The sequence below is a fragment of the Wolffia australiana genome, chromosome 4, assembly GCF_029677425.1.
Source record: "Wolffia australiana isolate 7733 chromosome 4, ASM2967742v1".
NCBI classification, from domain to species: domain Eukaryota; kingdom Viridiplantae; phylum Streptophyta; class Magnoliopsida; order Alismatales; family Araceae; genus Wolffia; species Wolffia australiana.
The window spans coordinates 18,507,609-18,531,116 of NC_135838.1; the positions used below are offsets into that span (position 1 = coordinate 18,507,609).

General features: G+C 42.6%; 4 protein-coding genes across 4 annotated transcripts; 2 read left to right on the forward strand and 2 right to left on the reverse strand.

The window, feature by feature from the left end:
- Positions 1 to 432: 432 nt before the first annotated feature.
- On the reverse strand, positions 433 to 2,333 carry LOC144702213 (uncharacterized). The gene is made up of 2 exons (XM_078574165.1): positions 2,210 to 2,333; positions 433 to 2,145 (listed from the first exon to the last, which is right to left on the reverse strand). Exon 2 carries the CDS (start codon positions 2,123 to 2,125, stop codon positions 587 to 589), a length of 1,539 nt encoding a protein of 512 aa, XP_078430291.1. The 5' UTR covers positions 2,126 to 2,145; positions 2,210 to 2,333; the 3' UTR covers positions 433 to 586.
- On the reverse strand, positions 2,275 to 6,952 carry FUC95A (1,2-alpha-L-fucosidase). The gene is made up of 10 exons (XM_078574164.1): positions 6,649 to 6,952; positions 6,163 to 6,308; positions 4,926 to 5,767; positions 4,706 to 4,838; positions 3,826 to 3,984; positions 3,494 to 3,718; positions 3,296 to 3,397; positions 3,065 to 3,200; positions 2,730 to 2,925; positions 2,275 to 2,669 (listed from the first exon to the last, which is right to left on the reverse strand). The coding sequence occupies exons 1-10, from the start codon at positions 6,911 to 6,913 to the stop codon at positions 2,327 to 2,329; spliced, it is 2,547 nt and encodes an 848-aa protein (XP_078430290.1). The 5' UTR covers positions 6,914 to 6,952; the 3' UTR covers positions 2,275 to 2,326.
- Positions 6,953 to 7,129: 177 nt separating this feature from the next.
- Positions 7,130 to 8,004, forward strand: LOC144702215 (uncharacterized). Its single transcript, XM_078574167.1, has 5 exons — positions 7,130 to 7,231; positions 7,328 to 7,349; positions 7,506 to 7,611; positions 7,681 to 7,788; positions 7,864 to 8,004. The coding sequence occupies exons 1-5, from the start codon at positions 7,147 to 7,149 to the stop codon at positions 7,963 to 7,965; spliced, it is 423 nt and encodes a 140-aa protein (XP_078430293.1). The 5' UTR covers positions 7,130 to 7,146; the 3' UTR covers positions 7,966 to 8,004.
- A 623-nt stretch (positions 8,005 to 8,627) lies between these two features.
- LOC144702214 (Polynucleotidyl transferase, ribonuclease H-like superfamily protein) lies at positions 8,628 to 10,675 on the forward strand. The gene is made up of 6 exons (XM_078574166.1): positions 8,628 to 8,773; positions 9,382 to 9,439; positions 9,820 to 9,891; positions 9,961 to 10,062; positions 10,139 to 10,228; positions 10,372 to 10,675. Exons 1-6 carry the CDS (start codon positions 8,628 to 8,630, stop codon positions 10,429 to 10,431), a joined length of 528 nt encoding a protein of 175 aa, XP_078430292.1. The 3' UTR covers positions 10,432 to 10,675.
- Positions 10,676 to 23,508: the final 12,833 nt, after the last annotated feature.

Sequence of the window (23,508 nt, forward strand, 5' to 3'; positions counted from 1 at the left end):
CTGGCAGCCACGATGGCTCCACGTCATCACCAGGATATATCGCAGACGACTTAGTGAGTTTGGGATATACCGTACCAAAAAAAAAAGCTAAGGTTAGCTCGCAGACTTTTGACCTGGTTTGGGCTGTACCGTGATATTAACCCAAAATTATAATTAGGAAGAAATAAAAGCTCAATTAAAATAGGAAAAGAATACACAAAATTTAATTTACAGATAATAAATAATACCTTTACACATTTGTGGTGAAATAGTATAATAATTAATCTTAATTTATTCCGTAATCTGAATTCATGTTAAATTACTAAGTTATATATAGCGTCGCGCATTAACTTCAAGACGATACCAGTGGCTGTCTTGAAGCAACGCTGGAGAGATACAGGGAGTAGGTTGCGACAGAGAACAGGGTTGAGAAAGAGAGAGTAATGTGGGGGCTTTGAAGGTAACAATTATTTTTATACAGCCGAACATTATTTAAAGTTTTACAGGGTCGAGCCAAACCCTAAGATTGATTCTACAGAAGAAGATATGGTTAATAAGCTAAAAAAGAGAAGATCTTTGCCCTGTCTTCAGGGCGGCAAGGGGCAACTTAACCGAGGGGAAGTTCCACGTCGTGGTGCCACTCCACAGAGCGCGTCTCTACGTAGGAAGATTTGAGCTCGTTAGGCCAGTAAGTGACCCAGACCTTGAGGCCCACGCGCCAAGTCAAAGGTCCGCTCTCCGCGTCCTTGGCCACGCGCCAGCTGACCCACTGGCCGAGCTCGTCCCCGGCGACCACGAGCCCCCCGGCCTTGGAGAAGGCGCGGTTGGGCCCGGCGTAGCGCCGCCGCATGGCGCCCCTCGGGTCCGGGCCAGCGCCGGGCCGCCACGCCGCCGCCTCGAGCCCCGTGGCCGAGTCGCAGAGCACGCCGTCGAACACGGCGAGGTTGCCCTCCGCCTCCTGCTCCCAACGCCAGCTCTTAGCCCGCCACCGCCCCGAGCTCCGCGTCACCGCCTTCATCCTCGGGAACTTAGACGACCCGTCGAACCCGCCTTCCGCCGCCTGCTCTCTCTCCACCTCCCGCTCCGGGTTCATCGTCGACCGACCGAGGCTCAGGCACGACACGCCGGCGCGGCCCAGCTCCGGCCCGACCCAGAACCGGACCCGCGACGGGAAGTGGCGCTCGTCCGGCGCCGCCGTCTCCTGCCCCCCGCCGCCGCCGAACCCCAACTTGGCGACCGCGAGCCGGAGATTGTCGAGCCGGACCGCGACGCGGCGGAACGTGCCTGGCGCCGGCGACTCGACCGTGTACTCGAGCTGGAGCACCGACTCGAGCTGCTGGTGGGCCAACGCGTACCGCAGGAGGGACTCCTTGGCCTCGGGCAGACGGCCCTCCTCGTGGTCGGTCCGGGACATGGACAGGACCGGCGCATAGGCCCGCACCACCCAGAGCCCGTTCGACTCGGCCGCGTAGGAGAAGGCGCCGAGCCCCGGGCGGCGCTTACTCTTCTCCTCCGGCTCCTCCGGCGAGGACGAGGAGAGCTCCTTCAAGATGGACCTCTTGGCGAGGAGATAGCCGAGCGACCGCATGAAGTACATCTCCCAGTCGACGCCGGCGGCGAGGAGGAAGCCCCTCATGGCGTCGCCGCAGTGGAGGCTGCTCTCCAGGCGGGCGCTCATGGCCTGGAAGAAGAGGTACCCCACCTCGGCGGGAGAGTCGCAGGCGCAGAGCCAGAAGAGCCTGCAGAGGAAGACCAGGTCGAAGAAGCTCGCGAACTGCGAACAACCGCCGGAGGACTCGAAGAACCGCCGGAGGTCCAGCTTCGGCGGGCCGACGCCGCCGCCGAGGGCGGCGGAGCACGGCGGCGCTCTGGCGATGACCTCTTGCACGAGCTGGAGTAGCAGCGGGTAGAGACCCAGCCGGCCTTCGGCGGAGAGCGGACAAGGGTCGGATACCCAGAGAGTCTTCGAGGGGGAGAATCCTTGCAGGGCGACGGAGAAGCTGGCCAAGGCTGCGGTTCTCTCCGCCTTGAGAACGATGGACTTGGTCGGCGAGCCGGCTAGCTCGAGCGTGAACCGCGGCTCGGCCTTCTCCGGCCAATCCGCCGGGTCGGGCAGCTCGGTCATCCACGCCCACACCCCCATCATTTCTGCCTCTTTCTCTCCTTCTGCCGCGGTCCTTAATATAAACTCCACGTACATGAGAGAGCCAGTGGTGTTAGAGGGACCTACTTGGAGGATACAGCGGCCGCGAGAGCTGGAAGAATCCCCGCCAGAAAGTTCAACTCGTGATCGTGTCCGCTCCAAGCCCACCAAACCTCCGCCTTAAAAAAATACAGAGAAGATTCCTTAGAAAACGACTGCGCTATCGCGAGAAGAGAAACTTGTGGTGAGGGGGAACGAGCCCAGCAAACGGAGTCTTCCGTCGAAAGTGAACACGTGGCCGCGGGTGAGCTCAACCGCCACGGCGGCGCCGCCGTGGCGGAGAATTCGCCGCCGTGTCTCCGCCGTGGACAGGAGGCGGGCCTCGCGGAGCCGGCCTTCTTTCCAGGCGACGTTGACCGTTACGCCGCCGCGGGCTTTGAGGCCGCGGGCGCTTCCGTAGGGCCACTTGTCCCGCGGCAGCGCCGGCAGGAGGCGGAGCTCGGTCTGGGTGCTCTGGACCAGCATCTCCGCGATCGCGGCGGTGAATCTGCACCGTTGATTTTTCAGCGGACGACGAGCAAGGGGAGATGATGAGAAGAAGGTTTACCCGAAGTTGCCGTCGATCTGGAATGGCGGGTGGGCGGCGAACAGATTGCTGTAGAGGCCGCCTTCGTAGCGCGACTCCTGCTCCGGGTCAACGAGGTTGACCAGCTGAAAGATCATCTTGTAAGCGTGCGCGCTGTTCTGGAGATTTGCCCACAGCGCCATCTTCCAGGCCGTTGACCAGCCGGGGCCCTCGTCCCCTGTAGATTTTCAAATTCGTCAACAACATCCGAAGGAATTTTCTGACGACTGAACTAATACAGACGACGATCGTCACGCTCCACATTAAATAATTTAAGTGAATACTGTTTTTGTCCAACGAGTTGATAGATGTCGGACCTCTTTTGAACAAGGAGTTCTCTACGGCTCGGCAACAGACCGGATTCTTCTCCAAAGAGATCGAATGTCCCGGATAAAGACCGAACAAATGCGATACATGCCGATGATGCACCTCGGGGTCCTGAAAATCCAATGCCTGCGGAAGAGGACAAAATGGAAAGAACAAGAGATTTAATCATTTAGTAATCTAGCCGTGGTTGGAGAATTTTACCAGAAAATAATATTTTATACCCATTCCATGATGGAGCCGTCCCTTGCGATCCTGATCGGAGGAAGCGCTGGAATCGCCTTCTTTACTCTCTGTACAGTGTCGTCTTCGGTTCTCCCTAGAACCTGGATTATACAGAGGAACGTGAGAAAATCAGGCCGGTGATGAGATTGCGCCATCTGTATGAGAGAGGGAGAAAGAAAATCTAGAATAACACATACCAGAGAAGCAGAAAGAAAAGCGGAAAAAAGCTCCATTGTAATGGCAATATCCATGGTTGAGGAATAGCTGACGCTCGCGGTCTTGCCATCAGGGGCAATGAAAGTATGCTCTGGGGATGTCGAAGGATTGCTTTGAAGAAAGCCTCCCCGCCCTTGGATCCACCAATCTAGGAGAAAAGATGCACAGCTTTGCAGCAGTGGGTATGCTTTCGCCTGAAGAAAACCCTGCGAATACATGAATGGAGTAGTTAGAGAGCTTTGACCGTCGTACCTTGTCCGTAGTTTTTTAAATTATTAATCTTGTTACCATTTTTTTTTCATTTTTTATATACCTTGTCCATTGTATATGCATAGTGTTCCCATAGGTGAGTGCAAAGCCATGCTCCTCCCATCGGCCACATCGCCCATACCGGATTACCACTATCTGGCGATGTTTTTGCCCACAAGTCCGACACTTGATGTGCAACCCAGCCACTACAATCATAGTTCACCTGCATGTTAATGGTCAAAATTGCCAAATTTGAATAATAAGATACAATTCTTACTTCAACGTTGGACTTTAAAGTTATCTGCCATTTTAGGTTCCGCCATCTTCAATAATGATGAATAGAGGATGATCTTAAAGGAGTGCTTGAACTGATTCTCAAGGATGAAAGAATTAACAAGAATGTAAACTTTACCCACATAGAAAACAAAACATTCTTGAGGGTAGGTCTTTTTGATAAGCATGGGGCTTTCAAGTAATTACCAGACCCAAGGATCTGGCACATACTTATCTAGCAAGGAGAAACTTAATCCTCTTTAGTCTATCTTAATGAATCCCATAATTATAATTCAGATATGACATAGCCACTACACATCAAATTTTAAGTCACCAAAATTTCTAGTAAATGACTCAATCCCATGATTTGTATAAGTAAATGAAATTAATCGATCTGTACATGATCGATTAGTCACATGCAATTATATACATATATAATTGTCCATATTTAAGAAATTAATCTAACAGATGATGCCTAATTGTCACTGTCCTTGCCCTTTGCCCGTCAGGATGCCAATGACAATGGCAAAATCGTCGTAATCATCCTCACTTGTAAGGGAATTAGACATGGATGATGACAACGGAAGGACAGATACCACGAGCTGACAGTGGACGATGATTTTTCCAGGGACGGCAATCCTCATTTTCTGAAAAGAAGAAAAAAATCTTACTTTAGCAGTTTTGGCTCCATTAACTGCCAGGGATGAGATGTAGTCAAACAGCGGTGCCTGGCATTCACTTAGATTGCAAGAAAGTGACGGCCAGTAGTTCATCTGGAGGTTGATGTTTAGGTGAGGAGCCGCACTGTACAATTATAAAATACTATTAGTCTTTGGTTAAAAGACGCTCACACATAGGATAAATAATAAAACGGCAACAGGGAACTCATACTCCCAGGGTGGTTCTAGGTCTTTGCTCCATATTCCTTGAAGGTTCGCAGGCTGAGTCCCAGGGCGGGAAGAAGATATAAGCAAGTAACGGCCGTATTGAAACAACAATTCAACAAAAGAAGGATCTTCATCAGATTTGAAGGATGTCACTCTGTCCGCAGTAGATTTTGAAGCATCATGAAGAGTAGCTCGCAAAGAATTAGATGTTTTAGACAATCTCAATGAAACTCTATGATAGAGTTCCTGATAATCGTTCAAATGACTCCCAAGTAATTCTTCAAAGGTATTTTGTTTCACAGACGTCATAGAATTGATGGAGTCGGTCGTCAGATCCTTGAAGGTTCTTGACGGGGCAGAAAAAGGTCCAGCAAAAGAAGTAGTCACCACAAAAAGCAGAACAGCCCAATTTGAGTTTTCAACTCTCAACTTTCCACCATCCTCAACTTTCACAAGGCCAGAGTCGTCGCTTATCTGTACATCAAGAAGTGCTGAGAACTTAATCCCAGTAGAATCCTTCGAATGATTAACCTTCAGCTCGACTCTCTTCCCTGGGCAACTACCTTCAAGGATGATTTGACTTCCACCGTTCACCATTGAATGATGATGGAGTTTACTATCCATAGATATTGTGAAGGACAAAGAACCCACTTTGCTTGCAGAGATCTTGGTAACCAAGGCTTTGTGTGGATTTGAGGAGAAGTATTCTCTTGTGTATTCTACGTCTCCGATATTATAGCGAACCTTGACCACTGCAGTATCAAGATCAAGCTCTCTTTGATAACTAGAATGCAAACCATGAGATTGATCAAATTCCAACTGTATATCCCCAAGCAGCTGATAGACCTTCACAGGGAAATAAATATATTGAAATCAATAAAAATCGAAAAAGGCAACATTGAGGTTTCACGATAGCGCTCTTTCAGAAGTTTCTCACAGGAGTGTTTGCAAAGCCGTTACTCAAAAAAGTTAGAAACTGTAACCAGAAGTTCAGGAGGATTGAAAAAGGAATGCCAAAGGTAAGAAACTTCCAGAATTCATCATGAATAAGCAATAGGAAACATTCAAATTGACGCATTGAGTCTTAAAGAGAGTGTCGCATATCATTTAGCACCACATGAGTATCGATACAGGACAGAAAAAAAGAACCTTCATTAATGAAAAATATATACGCATTATTTTTGGATCAAACAATGGCAAATCAAACTTCCATCAGAATCTTGAACACCACAGGGACATACATCAGAAGGATGGCCAGACAAGCCAAACGCTGCCGCTGTGGCTTCTGCGTATTTTCCATTATCAACAAGCTGCCTGACCTTCGAGAGGACAGCAGGTGCTCCTGGATTTGTATAGTCGCCAGGTTCTCCTGTCCAAAGAGTATCATCTGCACAATTCATCGAATTTCACAATCAATATGCAAGAAAACCCACCAAAAGATTTACCATGCCTTAAAATCCAAAATTGTTCATGGTTTTCGGATCAATTGATAAACCGAATCAATCAATTAAAAGAGTCCAAAAAACATATCATCAGAGAGCAGACGAGACCAATACAACGTAGAAATTCACCACGAGAAAAACTGTTTTGATCAGTCCAAATCCTAATCGGACTAAGCTGTGTTGATCGCAGGCGATGGAGACAACAAAGAAGCAGTTCGATTTTTTCAAAATTGAGAGACCAGGGAAGAAAAAATGGTGAAAACGCTCAGCAAGGGTTTCCCTTACGGTTAATCTGAATGATCTCTACGGGGACGCTCCCCCAAATCATGGCTCCTAGGCTACCATTGCCGATGGGAGTTGCGTCGGTCCAATAATTTGCAGGCGCTGCGAAAACAACCTTGAGAGGAGATCGCTCATCCATTGACCCGCCGAATTCATCCTCACCACCGGAGCTTGCCATCATCTCCGCCTCGCTCGGGCGGCGGACAATCACCCACTCATCCCTCTCCATTGCATCCATCGTCTTCGCTACTCGGCCTGCACTCTTCATAAGCGCGAGCGTCGAGTCCACGAGGTAAGATTTTCAACCCTTAACGGTAGTCTTGGGGGATTCGATCGATCGACTCTTTTTTTTTTATTGTTGGATCGTTCGATACGACGGTCGGATATCAGAACACTATTATTATATTTGAAAAATCTCAAGTATTTTATGTCCGAGTTTTTGTATAAAGCATTACGGATTTTTCAAATTTAGATCGAACGCCCTACTTACTAGTTACTACCATGCGGAAGGGAGGTACCGCGGCAGCTTCAGCAAGCATCGCAGTGGCAAGAACAGTGTGGGACGAAATCGCGTCCTCTCGCTCTGGTGTTGCATCTCTCTTCTAATCTTCCTCCGTTGCTGAAATTCCTATCTTCACGTTTTTTTCTGACTTCATCTTGGTTTGGTACGTCCGGCGGAAAGTATCCGACGATCAACTGTCTTTGTGAGTGTCTGCGCTGTTGATTGATTCATTTTTTCGTTGATTTGTTTCTCATTTTTCATTTCTCTGTAGAATTTCAGCTTAATTTTTCTGAGAGCATTGTCGAGAGGGAGGAGAAAAGGCGAAATTAGGAGTCATAATCGGTGCCTGTTGATGCAGATTGCATTTTCTTTTCGGGAAGAACTTTGAGCGCGCGACAAGAATCGTCGATCAAGGCGGTGTAAGGAGGATTCGCAGCGTGCCTAGCGGTCGATCAGTTTTCCTGGTTCGTACCTTCGGCTATGGAGCTTTGACATCGGATCCGTTTGATAATCTTTTTACGCGCGGAAAACAGGTCGTCGGAGAATCTAGGAGAAAAGAGGAGTATATCTGCGATACTGAGAATTATTGTACGTGTTATTCGTTCTTTTATGACATTGTGAACAGAGGCGAAGAGCTTTGTGTAAGTTCGCTACGCGTGTTCTTCTTTGACCGATTTTGAAGCTCCTACAAATTTACTTTCTTTGGCCCTTCTCAGTGCAAGCACCAATTAGCTGCAAGGCTTGCTGAGGCAGCTGGAGTGCATTCTGAAGTTACAGTGTCTGATGAGCAGCTAGCTTTACTTCTGTCTGGTATTTGACAAATCTTATACAGTAAAGTGCAAGATATTATTGAAGAGGTGAGCAATCATCGACTAATCTTCTCCACTGGCTTTGGAAATTCTGAAATCCATTAACGCCTTAGACCTGCCAGGTTGCTTAAAATGGATTTTAAAATCTTAAATCGTTTCATGTTGACAAAGTTGAGGTGTTAGGATTTTTATGTGGCTCCTTCAGCTGCATATGTTGCCGTGCATCTGATTAACGCATAATGTGCAAATAGATTCTCTTCCATTTCTTGGTTCTCAGTATTTTCTGTAATCCAAAGTTTCATCAGGATAAGCTGCATATCAATTTCCGCCATCTTTTTAGACTCTTGATCTCTGAAACATTTACTTCTCATAGTATGTGTCTTCGAAGTTCCTTACATTCATTCTCAGTTTTCTCGCTTAAAACATATTCAAGTGGACGTGCGCAATGGATTTGCAGTTGGAATATTTTTAAATTTGTAACTACATGAGAAAAGGTTTATCATGTTTTCTTTAGAAAACAACTACTAACATAAAGACGCATTTCTTTTTGTCATAGACAGTTCAGTAATTTAGTGGGAAGGTTTTTGCGCGTTACTGTCTCTTCCGTGCCATATTTCTCCCTGTTTTAAACTAAATGTTTGCCGTTCTTATTTCTTTTGTACCTGTTGCAGATGAAGCTGGTCAAACCAATTGATTTGTTCATGAATGTTACGAAAGTTACATCAAAGCACCAACGGCTGCTTGGGCTAGACGTCGGTAATAAATATATCGGTCTTGCAGTTTCAGATACTTTCAAAAGAATCGCATCGCCCTTAAGGTAGGAGCATAAAGGGTAAATAAATCCTATATTTTTTCCTCTTATCCCAGATCATCAGCTTGGACAGAAGTGAAATTTATTTCTGTATGGATTGTCATGGAAAATCATCATCCATACAAGAAAAAACCATAGGAAAATCTGGGAACATGTGACCTTCTTTCTCTTATGGCAATCGGTAGTTGGCCATTGATGAACAAGTCCATATCCCCACCTCCTCAATATTCCGCTGCTATTTTTTTTCCTGGTCTGGGCCCACAAATGGCTGACTCATATGAGAGAGCTTTCTAACCCATCGTCGGTCCATCATCGCCTGGAGAACCGCTGCTGGTGCAATGCTCCTCACAATTGGTGCGATTCTCCTTACAATGCTCCTCACTATGGATATTCATCTTCCCTACCATCTGGAGACACACAGTCATGCTCTTTTTAACTTGAACAAACCTGGAAGAGCGATTTAAGCTTTCAATTAATGTCACTTAATAATCACGTGGATGTTAGAGTTTTGCGTTGCAATTTGTTGCTCGTGAAGATTATTGTTCGTCATCTTCTTGAGTTATTTTCATTTCGGGGAGGCTTAATGTTAATCTGAATCCTTTTTATTGTCGCAGTGTCTTGGTTCGTAAGAAGACTAATATTGAGTTGATTGCGAGTGATTTTCAAAGATTGGTAATTACTTTCTATTACCCCCCACATTATCACGACGTTTGCATTGGAGGGCAGTTGCCATCCCTTATCCTTGTTTTGATAGCTTGATTAACAACTTTGTGCGACCTGTGTTAGACCTTAAATCATAGCCTTAACTTAGGGTTGCTGAGAATGATGACTAATTATGCCTACGTCTTAACTTCTCAGATGCCTCTCTATTCTCGCTTTTTTGAATGACTTAAACTTTACTTCTCTTGCTTGTATTTTTATCTTCTTCTTTTGTGGGCCTATCTTGAGGCCAGAAGACTGTGTTATTCATCCCACAACCTCGTTTGAACTAGCTCATTCTTTTTGCTTCCTGCTGATGATTCTGTGCAAATAACTAAAAACCTTCTGTACAGGTATCGGAACTTTCGTTGGCTGGGCTTATTGTTGGGTATCCCTTCCGAAAGCACAGCAAACTAAATCTTGAGGTTGATATCAACCGTTTTCACTTTGAATTCCGTTTTCGCCTGCTAGCTTCATCAAGCTCTGATTTTCAGAATTGCCAATTGCACGTTGAGTACTTTGTGAAGGAGCTTGGCGAAACAGGGAAGTTGAACGGTCTATTCTACACTTACTGGGATGAGCACTACACATCAAAGGTAACTTTTTATGATGAGGATAGTGACGAGCTTTGTACTAATTTCCATTTCCCTTCTTGATTTTCTGTATTTATAGTGTGTCGAGTCTCTGATACACCCATTGGACCTGCACCCGGTAGAAGCCAAAACAATTATCGACAAATTTGCAGCCGTAGGGATTTTACAGGTAAACAGCCAGCTACTTCTTCATTTTTTTGTTTTTTTGTTTCTATGGTCGATACCTCATTTTTTTCTGGTAAATTACATCGCAAAACTACGTATTTATTTTTCATTTATGTATCCCAGTGGTCATAACCATGTCCCTTGCAGGGGTACCTGGATGCAATGCAAAGAAATCAAAACTCAAGCAGTGGGAAGGAGTGTGGCTAGCACTATTTTAGTCCGGAAGATGTGATAATCTGTCATAATTATCTTCATCCATTCCGTCAACATTCTCATTCTTAGTGAACAGACCAAATAATGACCAGAAAATAGCAGTCATAAACCTTTCATTTGGCCTCGCTATCAAAAGCTGTTCACTTCTTAGAATTTAGTAAGCGGATCACCGGAAACTCATCTTTGCAAATATTGTTTTTTCTCATTCTTGTTTGTGAATATAGTACGTCCAAATACACGTGTGACTGTAATATTTGTTTTGCTTTGTTCGTTATACAGTATAATTTTAGTACAAATAACAAAAATTATATTTGACTTTCTCACTGTGCAGTTTGATCTCTATCCTCACCACCTTGTCAGTTAAATAGGTCTTATACTCATTAAATAAATTCTACATGGCAGTAGGTGAGGATATCTCGATCATGTTGGTCATAAATTTCGGAAGAGTTTGAAATTATGTAATCTTTGCTCCCTAATAAGGGCATTATCAGCCTACAGTTAATGAGCTCTTGACTAGGTCCTCAGCTCAAAAGTATCATGCTTAAATCTGAAGTGGCCATGTACTTGATAACTCTGAGAAAGTATATGTCATCGTTAATTCTTGGATTAAACAACAAATTTATAATGTTTTCTTACTATGTTTAGATTTGAGGGTCAAACTACAGAGAGCCGGAAATCAATTAGAATATTTTTCCATGTGATTATATATTTATAGTTTTTTAGATAAAAACAGAAGCTAACTATCAGAGAACCAATAGTTTTTTTAAGCCAATGCGATGAAGGAAAACATAAATAATGTTTATAATAAATTCAAAGATAAACTTTATTTTAATATTTTAATATTAAGACATCAAAGAATGGCTACTCAGCTTGACACTCAAAAAAAGTGATTCCAAGAAACACAGCTGCACTCTAGGCTGCAAAAACAGAGTTTGGGACAGAAATTTAGGGATAGTTACAATGCGTGCGAAAAAGGGTATGCTCCATGGTGGGCTTCATCGTGCTTTAGGTCCCTCTATTCTCCACCATTAATATTCCAATTACTCAAGTCTTATTCTAAATGAGCTCTAAGAAAATCATGAGAAAAACAAACCACTTGATTTTAGGGAATCAAATGGGGTTAGTTCATCAATTTAAACCCCATTAGTTCGGACCAATTATAAAATTGAGTGTTAATTTCATTTTACACATGAATAAGTGATAAGTTTTGTGAGTATTCTTGATAAAAATAGAAATATAAATTATATATACACATATTTAGATGTCATCAATAGTACACAAAACCAATAAACACTATGTGGAGATTCCTTGGTGTCAAAGATTATGATGGCTTCTCAGACTATTTTTACATTGTTTCATGGTCAATTATATTAGAATTACATTGGGTTCATCACCGGTCGGTGTCATGTCAACAGTTAGTGTCGACCACATACGTTGATGTATAGAATTTTTTCGGTGGTTGAAGATGATGTTTATATTGGCGAGGGTAACCTTAATGGCTGAAGTGATTGCATATTGAGGTTGAAATTAACCATTAATGTCTAGTGTTAGGGGAATGTCACTTAGTAAAGAGTCTTTTAGGTTCTGATTTTTCAAAATGAATTTACTCCATTTTTTATCCAAAGATAACTTCAGAACCTTAGCTGTCCATTTATTATTCTTAAATTAAACTAAAGTTGTCATTCAGAAGTCAACATCACCCTCTTGTGATGGTTGACCTATCAACATCGAATCATCAACATTCATCCATATCATGAACATGACATGCAAAGCCCTATAATTGTAGCATTGAACAATAGAGTATCATTCTGATAATGTCGAGTTGTGTCAATAATATCCTTGACAAAGTATCTGACGAGGATCAAGGATTATTCAATGTAGATCAAGAATTCGATCTGAGTAGCTCAATGCAATTCACCAAACAAAATAGGAAATCAAATTTGAAGGAGAGAGACTGCAGTAGGGGTTCTTGATTGAGTGCTCCTCCTCCTTGATTAGCAGGCTTGTCCAGTGTCCCCGGCATTGACGGTCCAGCCACTGTCAATCTTGGAGTCTTTCTGAAAGATATACTGTCCTTTCTTTCCCGTTCCCGTTATTTATTGCGATTACTCCCTCTAGTCAAAACATGTGACAGAGTGTCACTGAGCCCTCTTTCTTTTGTTCTGCCTTTGGAAGCCTTTTGAATAATATATATCATATTTCTAGTAGGTGGGCTTCTTTTTTCTCTGATTATTTGTGAGCAGTCTCTGTCAAAATATTATCTTCCCTTAGTCCACCACATGATTGTGTTCCCGATCTTTCAAATATCCTTCCTTTGTTTTTAAGAATGATTAGATAGCTTAAAGGTATTGTGGTGATCCTTGCTCATAGTTTACGTAGACAAATCTGGTTAAAATTTTCTCAGTGGCTCAACAGTTTCAGTAAGACATTATTTTTATTTCAGTTTCAAGATCCAAATTTTGCTCTTTTTCAAAGGGTTTGTCATTTCACACCAGAAATTTTACAAAAACATACTCTAAGGAAATGGTAAGGCCTAGAACTCCAACATACCTTTATTCCCCAAAACTATGGCTTGGCCTAACTTTATCAGATAACTGCTCCCAAGGCCCACAATTAGTTATTCCCCCAAACCTGAGTGTTTTATGGGTGAGTCACCAAGATCTCTCCTGCCCTCATGGTTCTGACCTCCAAGAGGTCCCATCAGGCCTCTAGGTAATATTATTATATGAATGATTAAATATCCCAAAATTAATAATGAGTAGAAAATATAGAGAACATAAAATATAACTCAGCAAATTTTGATTAGTTAAAATGATTAGTGTTTCATGATTAAATTTTAAATTTAAATACATTGATTACAATCTTCATGCCTTCAATCTCATTTCAGGTTCAAATGTTTGACAACACAGCTAGGATTTCACTTCCACTATCCTATAATATTAAATGCAACCATTTGAATACGGAGAAGAAATCCTTACCTGAGGGACGACGCGACCGGAGCGGAGTCTGGAGCCGTTGGCGACTCCGAGTCGGCGCAAAAATCTGGTAAGTATTTTGATTGTTCTAAGCATAGGAGTTTAATCGATTTATATTTTAGTATAATCAAGAAAACATCTCCTTTATCCATTTTTCTCGAAATCGAAGTGAATCGATTTCGAGCAAAAACCCAAACTATCTCAAATCGCCTTCTGAGGCAATTCTTCAAACACCTTGTGTGCAGTCTTTAAATTCAAACTTTTAATGATCTTTTAACTACTTTTCGACCTATTAAAAATCTTTAAGAAATACAATAAAATCAAGGGATATATAATTCCTAAAATATATCCATATCCCGATAAAATACTTAAAATTCCCTTTCATTCCTTCTAAAAAAAATCATAAAAATCAGAAACCTTCTTTCAAGCATTTCAACAAACACTTAATCTGCCGCATTGGACTCTTATTTTTTCTCCTAGATATTGACCTCTAAAATTCTAGAAAATTTTCCTAAAATCATTAATATTTTTCCTATACCTATATATCAAGTCTTAGGTCAAAATAAAATCGATAGGGATATTGTCCTTCAGAAATTAATGCTAAATTCTTTCCAACTCTCTCTTCGACATAATAACAAACACCTAGTGGTGTTTGTAAACTATCCCACTCATTAGTTGAAAATTTTATTCTAAGAACCAATCCCTGTGGAGATGACCTTACTCACCTCTATACATTTCTGAGTAAGTTTACTATTACAAATTTTTATTTGATTGAAGCGAAAATAACGACAATTTACACCCCATTTTCGCCTTCATCACACATTTATGCAGGGAAACTGAGAAATATTATTGACGATGTTTAAACATTAAAGACAATTGAATTCACATTAAATTAACCTATTTTAGATTTATCAAATATATTTTTTAAAAAATACCATATTTCATATCCAGGAAGCCAAGGTTTATGATACATGAGTGTTAATGTAGCACCAAACAGATGGAAGAAGTAAAGATGTGAAGGATAGCAGGAAAATAAATCATATCAAGTAAATAAACCAATCAAGCCAACCACACCACCATGTTTTTGCTTAAGTTCATTCAATGAAATATTTCTTCATTATTAATCTTGCATGATATTTATGATGAATTCAATGAATACGTGCAATGACATACTGAATTATGATAAGATCATAATAATGTGATCACTAGTCTTTAAGTATGCACGAAAAAGTCCTATTCACTGTATAGTTGAGATGGACACCGAATTATGCTGATAAAATATCATTATTTGATCCTACCTATGTACTAGGTATGTTGATAATGTGGTCGTTCATGTGGAGACACCAAGTAAACATGGTGAGTGGTCTCTGGAGAAAGAGTTCACTAAATTCACAAAGTATAAATAGGTGAGGGGCACCCATTTAAGGAACCTAGGTGAGCCAGATCTGCACCCCCCCCCCCCCCTTCATTCATACTTTCTCCATTTGTCCAATAAGACTGTCTTCATGGTGAGAAGATCTAATAGAGCTACAAGAAGAGTTGGAGAAGAAGTGGAGATCCAAGAGCAACTTGATTGCGTGGATACTTGAGGCCGGACTCATGAACGTCTTCAAAACAATCTCCAAGAGATATAGTTCAGGGTGGAACAAGTATCGTGTAATATTTTAGACAGCAATTTGTAATCATTCATCACTTCCATGACGAAGAAAATTATTTTCAAGCCTTCAATCAAAGCGCTAGAACTTGATAGTATAAACTCTAATTATACATCTGCCATATTCTATTGATTCATTTTAGAATGATTATTATTCTCAATCCAAAACTCATAAATCTTGTTCAAATATGATCCATGGATATTCATCTCATAACGTTCTAATTCCCTGATCGGCTAAGGTTTATGATAATTAATCTTAAAATACTAATAGACCTAGTCTATATCACTCTAATCATACTAATATTTCTCACAAGTAGTTTTTGAGTGAATATTTATAAGGACACATATATCCATTGTCCATATGTAATAAACCTCCGTATATGAGATGAATATCCATGAAAAAATGAAAAAAATGGTAAAATGATAACAATGAGCCTACATGAAATAATGCTTGATAAAGAATAGAAGATAACTATTGGAAAAAATATATTCAATTTCCTCTTGTCTTATTATTATCATCTGACATGAAATAACAATTAATTTTCATTTATAAAATCATAAGCATCAATTGAATATTATTCATGAGCATTTGTATCCTCACATTGAGCCATACTGTTAAGATAAAACGCATGATAAATAAATAAAGCCATATTTAAAAGTAAGTGTGTCATGTATGTGGATTCATCATATAAAAATTATAAACTCTCCATAATATTATTATTTTAGCTATATTATTTAGAGAAGATATCTAGCAGGAATATTAAATTATATTAATTATATTATCAGTAATTGGGAATATTTGTCAAAGTAACATTATTTTGTTTTGATTTTTAATTTTTAGCTCGCTAGTTGTAGTGCAGTCCGAAGGATGTCAAATAGACTGCTAATTTAACTTTTACTTCATGCTGAATTTATCCCCAAAGTATATACAAAATCAAAGAGGGGGATAAATTACGCCAATACAAGATTTGTTTTTAGTTTTGTATTTAATTCCCAGGGTATATCTGCCTATGTAGTGGAATGGAGATGAGGGATCGACACATTAATTTTTATACATGTTATGACTAGTCACTGACTCATGCCTCAAAGATATCCTAGCCCGGATTTCACTAAAACATTAACTCGAATTCAAATCTCCTCGAGAAATTATTTTACAATGGGATTATACACGGATATCAAGTAAAGGATGAGTTGTTGAAGAATATGCCACTCCTTGGTCCCTTAGCCTCTCCTGGTGTGCATCTCTTCCACTTGATTATCTTCTGATCACACGTCATTTATCTTGGGCCCTTAGCCACAGTGAAAGAGGTTGCCGAAAGCTCAACGTTGACAACACAGGTCTTTTGATCACCCCCTCAGCCTATTCTAGAAATTTCTTTCGATTCCTAAACTACTTGATATAATTAAATCATATCAAAATAGTGACAATTAGGGTAAAGAGATAATATCAGATGAGGCATTACAAAATATTTGAATTTTTCTCTAAGTTAACTTACCCCTTGCTTTATCAAATCTACTCGCTCACCAATATTCTACATGATTCTATAATGTGACTCAATAAGCTTAACTCACCATTATTCACTAAAAATTACTAACAACTACTACAGAGTATTACTTAAATTTAATGCCAATAATATTCTAAATTTCCCTTAAGGTGACCTCAGTTTTATTCCTCAAATAAATATGATAATATTTCTGCAAAATGCCCAAATAGAACCTTCGAATAATCCAATAAAAATCCTCTTTGAATTTAGCCAAAGAAGCATGCACACTATATATTAGTTTATCATAATAAAATTTCAGACAAATCCCTCAAACACATTCCTCTAATCCTTATCAAATGCACAATTTATCTTTTATTTCCTCCTTTCACGTCTTCTTGAGAATAATCCCTTTTGGTCTCTTTCTATCTCTCTACATATCGATTCCTTCTACCTCTTCTTCTCAAATCTACTTTTTTTCTTATCTCTTCCTATCTTTCTCCATGTTTTCATTTATGTAGATTATGAAATCACTTCAATTCAAACCCAATATTACCTCCTACAAGGAACTTTCAATCTAAGAATTCCTAACTTGTCTCTCTCAAATTCAATTCTTAATATTATTTCCCCACTTAGACTCAATATAAACTCAATTCAAATCCAAATAACTTATTCTCAAACTATATTAAATTTTAGGTCTATTAGTCTAAAAGTAACATCCAAAGTTCCATCAGTCTAACACCATTTTCAGTATTTCTATTCAAGGATAAGTGAAATGGAAGTGTGCGTTTTATGCATGTATTAGAGCCTTTATTCATTTATTTTACCTCCCTTTTTTATGATCGCTCTGATAGGTCCAAATTTAGGGGTTTTATGTCATTGTTTTGATCCAGACTTCAACAACAATAGTTATGAAAATTTCCATATAAATACTCTATAATTAATAGAGGGAAAGTAAGGGGTCGATCCACAGAGAGGCAGAAATTTAATTTTAGAATTTTTCTTAAGTTTGGAACAAGAGAAATGAGTTTAAAAGTGAGCAACAAAAATTTTGAGATTTTTTGGGGATTTTAAGTTAGTTTCATAATGTTATAGGATTTAAAATGAAGCATAAATGCAAAGTAAACAGAAAAAATATTTATACTAATTTTCATATTTTAATTACCACCAAAAATTAAAAAAAACTATTTTTTGGGATTAAATTTACACCAAAAACCACTAGGATTGATAAAAAAACGAGAGTTAGATATTTTAAAGAATTGTTTAAATGCTTGAATTACTAAAAAATTAATTTTAATAATTTTAGGAAATTTACGATTTTTTTATGATTATCAAAATGCAGAAAAAAATTTCTAAGGCCGGTTCAAACCGGTCGACCACCTCCTGGACTTGGTCTACAAGCGGTTAACTCCTCAGAGAGGGGCGCCGCTGTGCCCGGCAGGTGCACTGTTAAGAGCGTGTGTGAGTAGCAGGCAAATGCACACACTGGCACTTGCCCACTGCCGTGCAGCCCACACCACCACATAGTATAGGCGGTGATGGGAAAATTCAAAATTTGAAGGGTAAAAACTGATTTTTTAATGCAATTTTTTTGGAGACGAAGTGGAGAGGTGATGCAGAATCCACAGAGAGATATGATAGACATTAGAGAGAGAAATAAAATGTTCTAGAGCGATAAAGTGGTCGAAATGATGTAGGGGGACTTAGAAGTGGAATTCTAAGTTGAAAAATGGTGGTTATTTTTATGAAATTTTGGGTGAACAAGTTATAAATATGAATGAAGGTCTAGGGGGAGAGAGAGTGGATTCTAGAGAGACAAAGTGATGGAAGACCCATCGATAAGCTCTTATTCAAGGTCGTTAGCCACCGCGACATGACACACGAGCCGACGCGAAGAACTGTACCTTCAAGTACACGGCTTGACGATCGATCGGGTAATTTATGCAGTTTATTTTATTTATGCATTTATTTATGTGTAATGACATTTAATTGGCCACCTGTTTGGGCCTAGTCTTTGTTTTATGTTGTAATTTGTTTTTAGTTGGCCCATTAGGGGAAGGTCTCTCAATTGGACCATTCCCCTAATGATCCATTAAGGCACCCACCCTTATATAAAGGGGATATGCCCTAATGGAAGACCATAATTGCTTTTGGAAAATTCGAGTTGTGTTTGTTTGTTTCTTTTCCCTTCTATTTGGTGGGTCCCACCACAGATTTGCCAAAGAGGAAAGGTTACAGTCGAAAGTCATCGGCGAAGAAGGAAGTGGCCTTTGCCAAAGCTCCACTGGACTGCTTGTGAAAGTAAAAGAGAAGTGTTGTGTTATTTTTCCATCCATGTTGGGACCCAACTCTCTCTCGCTAGGAGATCCCACCTGAACGCGGGATGCAAGAATAGAGGATACGATCCAGTCTTCGGCTTATTAATCATTGGTTTGCTGTCGGAGGAAATGCATTCTCGTTCAAGATTCGGTGGGTAATCTATCCAATGTATACATTACGTTGGAAGAAACCCCTTGTCTGGATCTGCACCACCGGTTTTGATCAAAACTCGACTATTTTGCGACCTATTCCATGTGCATTTTGCAATCAACGCTGATCAAGGTATAGAAAATGACGACGTTGCGTCAGACCGCCATTGCCGTTGTCCCAAAATCTCTCTGACTTAGAATTTTCAGACTTATTGGTACGTTGATGCCGGACGACAGTAGTGTCATCGTCTGGGCAGGTATCGAGATGATGATGTGATACCGATTTGATGATGAACGTCGTTGAGGACATCATCTGGCAGGTACCGAGTATGATGGTTTGGTACCTAGATAGGTATCGAACGTCAACGGTGTCGTCATCTAATGGATAAAACCCTAACAGATTGATGTGAAACTACGATGCAATGCGTGAGATGTCCTACGTGTCGTACGTGCAGGTTCCAACTCGAGGGAGGCTCTGAGCTCCGAGCTTGAATGGGGTCGCCATGTGACGGCGACGGTGGCCTCTTGAACCTTGTCAGAGGGACGAAGATGTCTATGGCTGAACAGAATCAATTCGTAGGGCTTGCACGTAACAGACGGACTCATCTGTACCGGTAAGACGCTCAATTGTGTCATAGTTTCTCTCAATTACCTCTCTCACCTACCTAGCCTGAGCGCGGTGGAGTCAAGATGAAGGTATACTGCAACAGGTCATATAACGAGCAAGTAGGAGGACGGCGTACCTCGTTGGTATGGGCTCATCGTGCAGAGTCGTCGATTATGGCAGCAATCGGAGACAGTGTGGTGGAGAGGCACCGGAGAGCATCGGCTGCTCGAATGGCGTTACTGCGCAGGAGCGGAAGGCTGGAGGCCAGCAAAGAGGGGAGCAAGGGGTAGGGGCAAGGTGGCTCTAGCAATTCGGTGATGCTAATCACACGCAGCCGATTGGGTGTGGCGTGAGCGTGGACCCGCAGTAATTGTGAGCGGTAGCGGCATCCCAGATGTAAAACGCGGCCCCGGGCAACGGATAGTGGCACGATCGAGGGCGTTGACAGCTCAATCAACAACCCGTCATGTGGTTAGAAGTTGACAAGGGCGATCCGGCACGGTGACTCGCCCAACGCAGATCGGTATGCTCGGCTGCCGTGGCACAGACGAGAGGTTGCCTCTCGAGTGGAAGGGTACCGGTCGGTCCGATTCAGCCTTGCAGTCTGACAATCAATCTGCGGCCGGTCAGTGTCGACACTGGCTTACTAGGGTAGGTCGCTAGGCAATTCAGCGTCTTGCGGAGGGGAAATTGCTCACGATCGATAGGGGCAGACCTCCAAGAGGTGGCTGGTACACGGTGCCGTTTGGTCACGGGATGATCTCGGGCCTTGGAGAATGCACAATTTCTGGTTGAAGGTCCGATGTAGCCTGCGAGTTTCCCCAATGCTGCCAAATCTTTGTGGACCAGGGATTGGCCGCGCCCGTCGGGAAGGTCCGACGTCGTTAGGAGTTCTGGTCGGAGCGGTTTGTCTGGCGGGTTCTCGCAGATCAGAGGTCAGAATCGTCTACCATGTAGCAATACAGCAAATTCTCCCTAGGGTTCGACATTGACCCAAAGAGGAAGGAGGGGCATCCTCTTATCAAACCGTGGGGTTGACCGAGTCGGTGAATTCAGCGTCCGAGCGATCAAAGGCTCTCCCGGCGAGAGAATAGCCCCGTGTTCCCCTTTCTTCTGCCTTAGCCAGGGCGGCGATTTCTGATCGGGTTTTGCATTCTGGATTGACGGGTGAGCTGCTCATAACGCATTGGAGGAGCAAACGATTGAAGAAATCGCGCTCCGACCAAAATTGACGTTCTTCTTCCTCGTTCCTCCCCCCCCCCTCCTCTCCCTCTCCTCTTCTCTCCTTTCTCTCTTTGAGGGGGTGAGACCTGCTTAGTGAAAAATTCTACCAAATCAAGAAAAAAAGTCTGACTCCCTTAGGGCGTCCATTCTTCCCTTAAGTAGGGGAACTAATGGACCCCTAAAGGGTCAACAAAAGGGGAAATTGGGGTCCATTAGGGGGCCCTTATATAATGGGTCCCCCCATTACAAAGTAAAAGGAAAAATTAAAACATAAAAAAGAAAAGGGGGGGAAGACAAGGAGAGGGGGTCCAAATGACTAAGGACCCCTCCCCATGACGATGAAAACACGGACGTACGGGATGCGTCACAATGCGACAAAAACAAACTGACGAGTACGAAAACACAAAAATACGACTAAAGAAGACAATGAAAATCAAAATGCGATAAATGAGCATCTTCACTCAGCTATCAACGACGGTGGCGGGCGGCACGCACGACATTGTCAATGGTTCAGGATGGCGTGCGCCATCATATGTCTTGTATCTTTTCCAAGTCATGAAGAAAGACTATGTTTTGTTGTTTCTAATTGCATAAGCCCGTTCGAACGCTGACAACTTGATCCACCGGTGAACGTCGATCACACACAATTCTTGACAAGGGGATATCTTATTTTCGTCGATCATCGATGTTGGAATCTGCTCGTACGGCTGAACGTGTGATTGTTGTCGCACAGAAATTAACAGCAACGGATCAATGTCAGTTTTGATCGTCCCATCGAAGATCCATGAAATTATAGGTGGTTAAAGGACAAAAAGTTTTCATGGCTGAGTCTACCATTGGACGTGCCCCGGTTCGTCTACTGGTGTTCTGTTGAGATTGTCGTGGTTTCTTTATTCTGTGGCTCACCAAATGTGTCTTCATTTGTCTCGATCGCTGGAGGAGTCCTCTTTATTGGATATTGGCTAATCCGCTCAGTTGCTGCTTGTTTATCATTACTGCTACTTTGTGATCTTTGATTGAACAACGCTCACATGGACGGTATCAAATGTTGAAGACCCTTTATGCATCGGCTTCAATCTGATTCATCACAGGCCAACACTCATTCGATGCATTACTGAAGACCACTATTATGTCGATCAAACAGATTCTGTGCCGACTACACCGATCACACCCCCAATAACACTACGTGCTCTGCCCACGTCCCAGTCTCTTGCCTACAGATCATACCGTCTCTCTACCCCTTTGATTTAAAACTTGATTACTTGTTCTAGTGCCAGTCTCTTCGTTCATCCTCTCGAGAGTTATTTCATAAGATTAGCCACTAATTCAAACGTAGAATATTATTTTTTTTGGGATTGAATTGGATTCCCTATATGTGGGAACGCTTATGGGCAATGATTGCCTTCCTAGCTTCGTCGGTGTTGGAGCAGATCTGTAGGGTCATTGGGAACCTGTTGATCCCTAGACCCCTCGTGACACCCTTGTGTTTTTTGGTATAATTGGCAATATTTAATTACATTTCATTGTTTTAAATGTTGCATCATTCATTACCAACATTGCTGATGTAATACGACGTCGGCCGGGATCGATCGGCTCGTATTACGTCACAGAAATTATGATGCGAGGATGTGAGATGTAATTCAATGCACCGGAAAATAGCGGATGAGCAGTAGAGGGAATCGGCGGATAACGGTGTCGGCCGTGCCGGTCAACGAGAGAAGAATGATCCCTAGATCAAACTCCCAATGACCCGCGAAATCAACTAGACGTCTAGACAATGAGGGGCGTATGACGGCCCTGGAGTGTTCGGCGTCTAGGCCAAAGAATATCCGTCAACCTCAAGAATTCCTACACTCAACGACGTTCCTATCCGTGAATTGTAATGAAAATAATGGCAGAGGACGCGATAGCGGAAGACGAGATTGGAAAAGATAATAATGCTGGTAAACGGAGGGGAGACGAGACTAACCTTAAGTCCCGCTAATCCATGGCGTCAAATCTCGTTCTGGCAGGTGATGTGGTGTAGATGGTATCGTGTCGGTCGAGGACTCTGGCGAGATTGCTCGGACGTCGGACCGATGAGCGCAGGAGGTGATCAAGTCAACCGACCTTGGGACCACGGCAAAGGAAATGGCAGCAGACGGGCATGCGCGGAGGTGTTTGGTGCGCGCGCACGGGCTGGCGCGAGGAGCACGACGCGCGCAATGGCGAGCGGACGCACTGCGCGGTGGTCGCAGGCGAGGGCGCGCGGACGCCTGCAGCGGCGGGCGGAGAGGCGCGCGGAAGGGGTACCCTCTCGCGCGGACGCTGGGTGATGAACGGTGGAAGGGTGATCGAGTGGGAGGCGAGGGCGAGGGGCCAAGAATCAAGAGGAAAGAAGTGTGGGAGAATTGAGGGTTCAAGAATGGTAATGGGGAAGGGTCAAGAACGAGATGGGAAGGATCAAGAACGAGATGGGGGGGGGTTCAAGAACGTGAAGGGACGGATCAAGAACGAGATGGGTAGGTTCAAGAATGTGATGGGAAGGATCAAGAACGAGATGGGGAGGGTTCAAGGATGTGGAGGGGCGGATCAAGAACGAGATGGGGGGGGGTTCAAGAATGTAAAGGGACGGATCAAGAAGTTCAAGAAAATGGATGGGGCGTGGTAGAATCAAGAAACT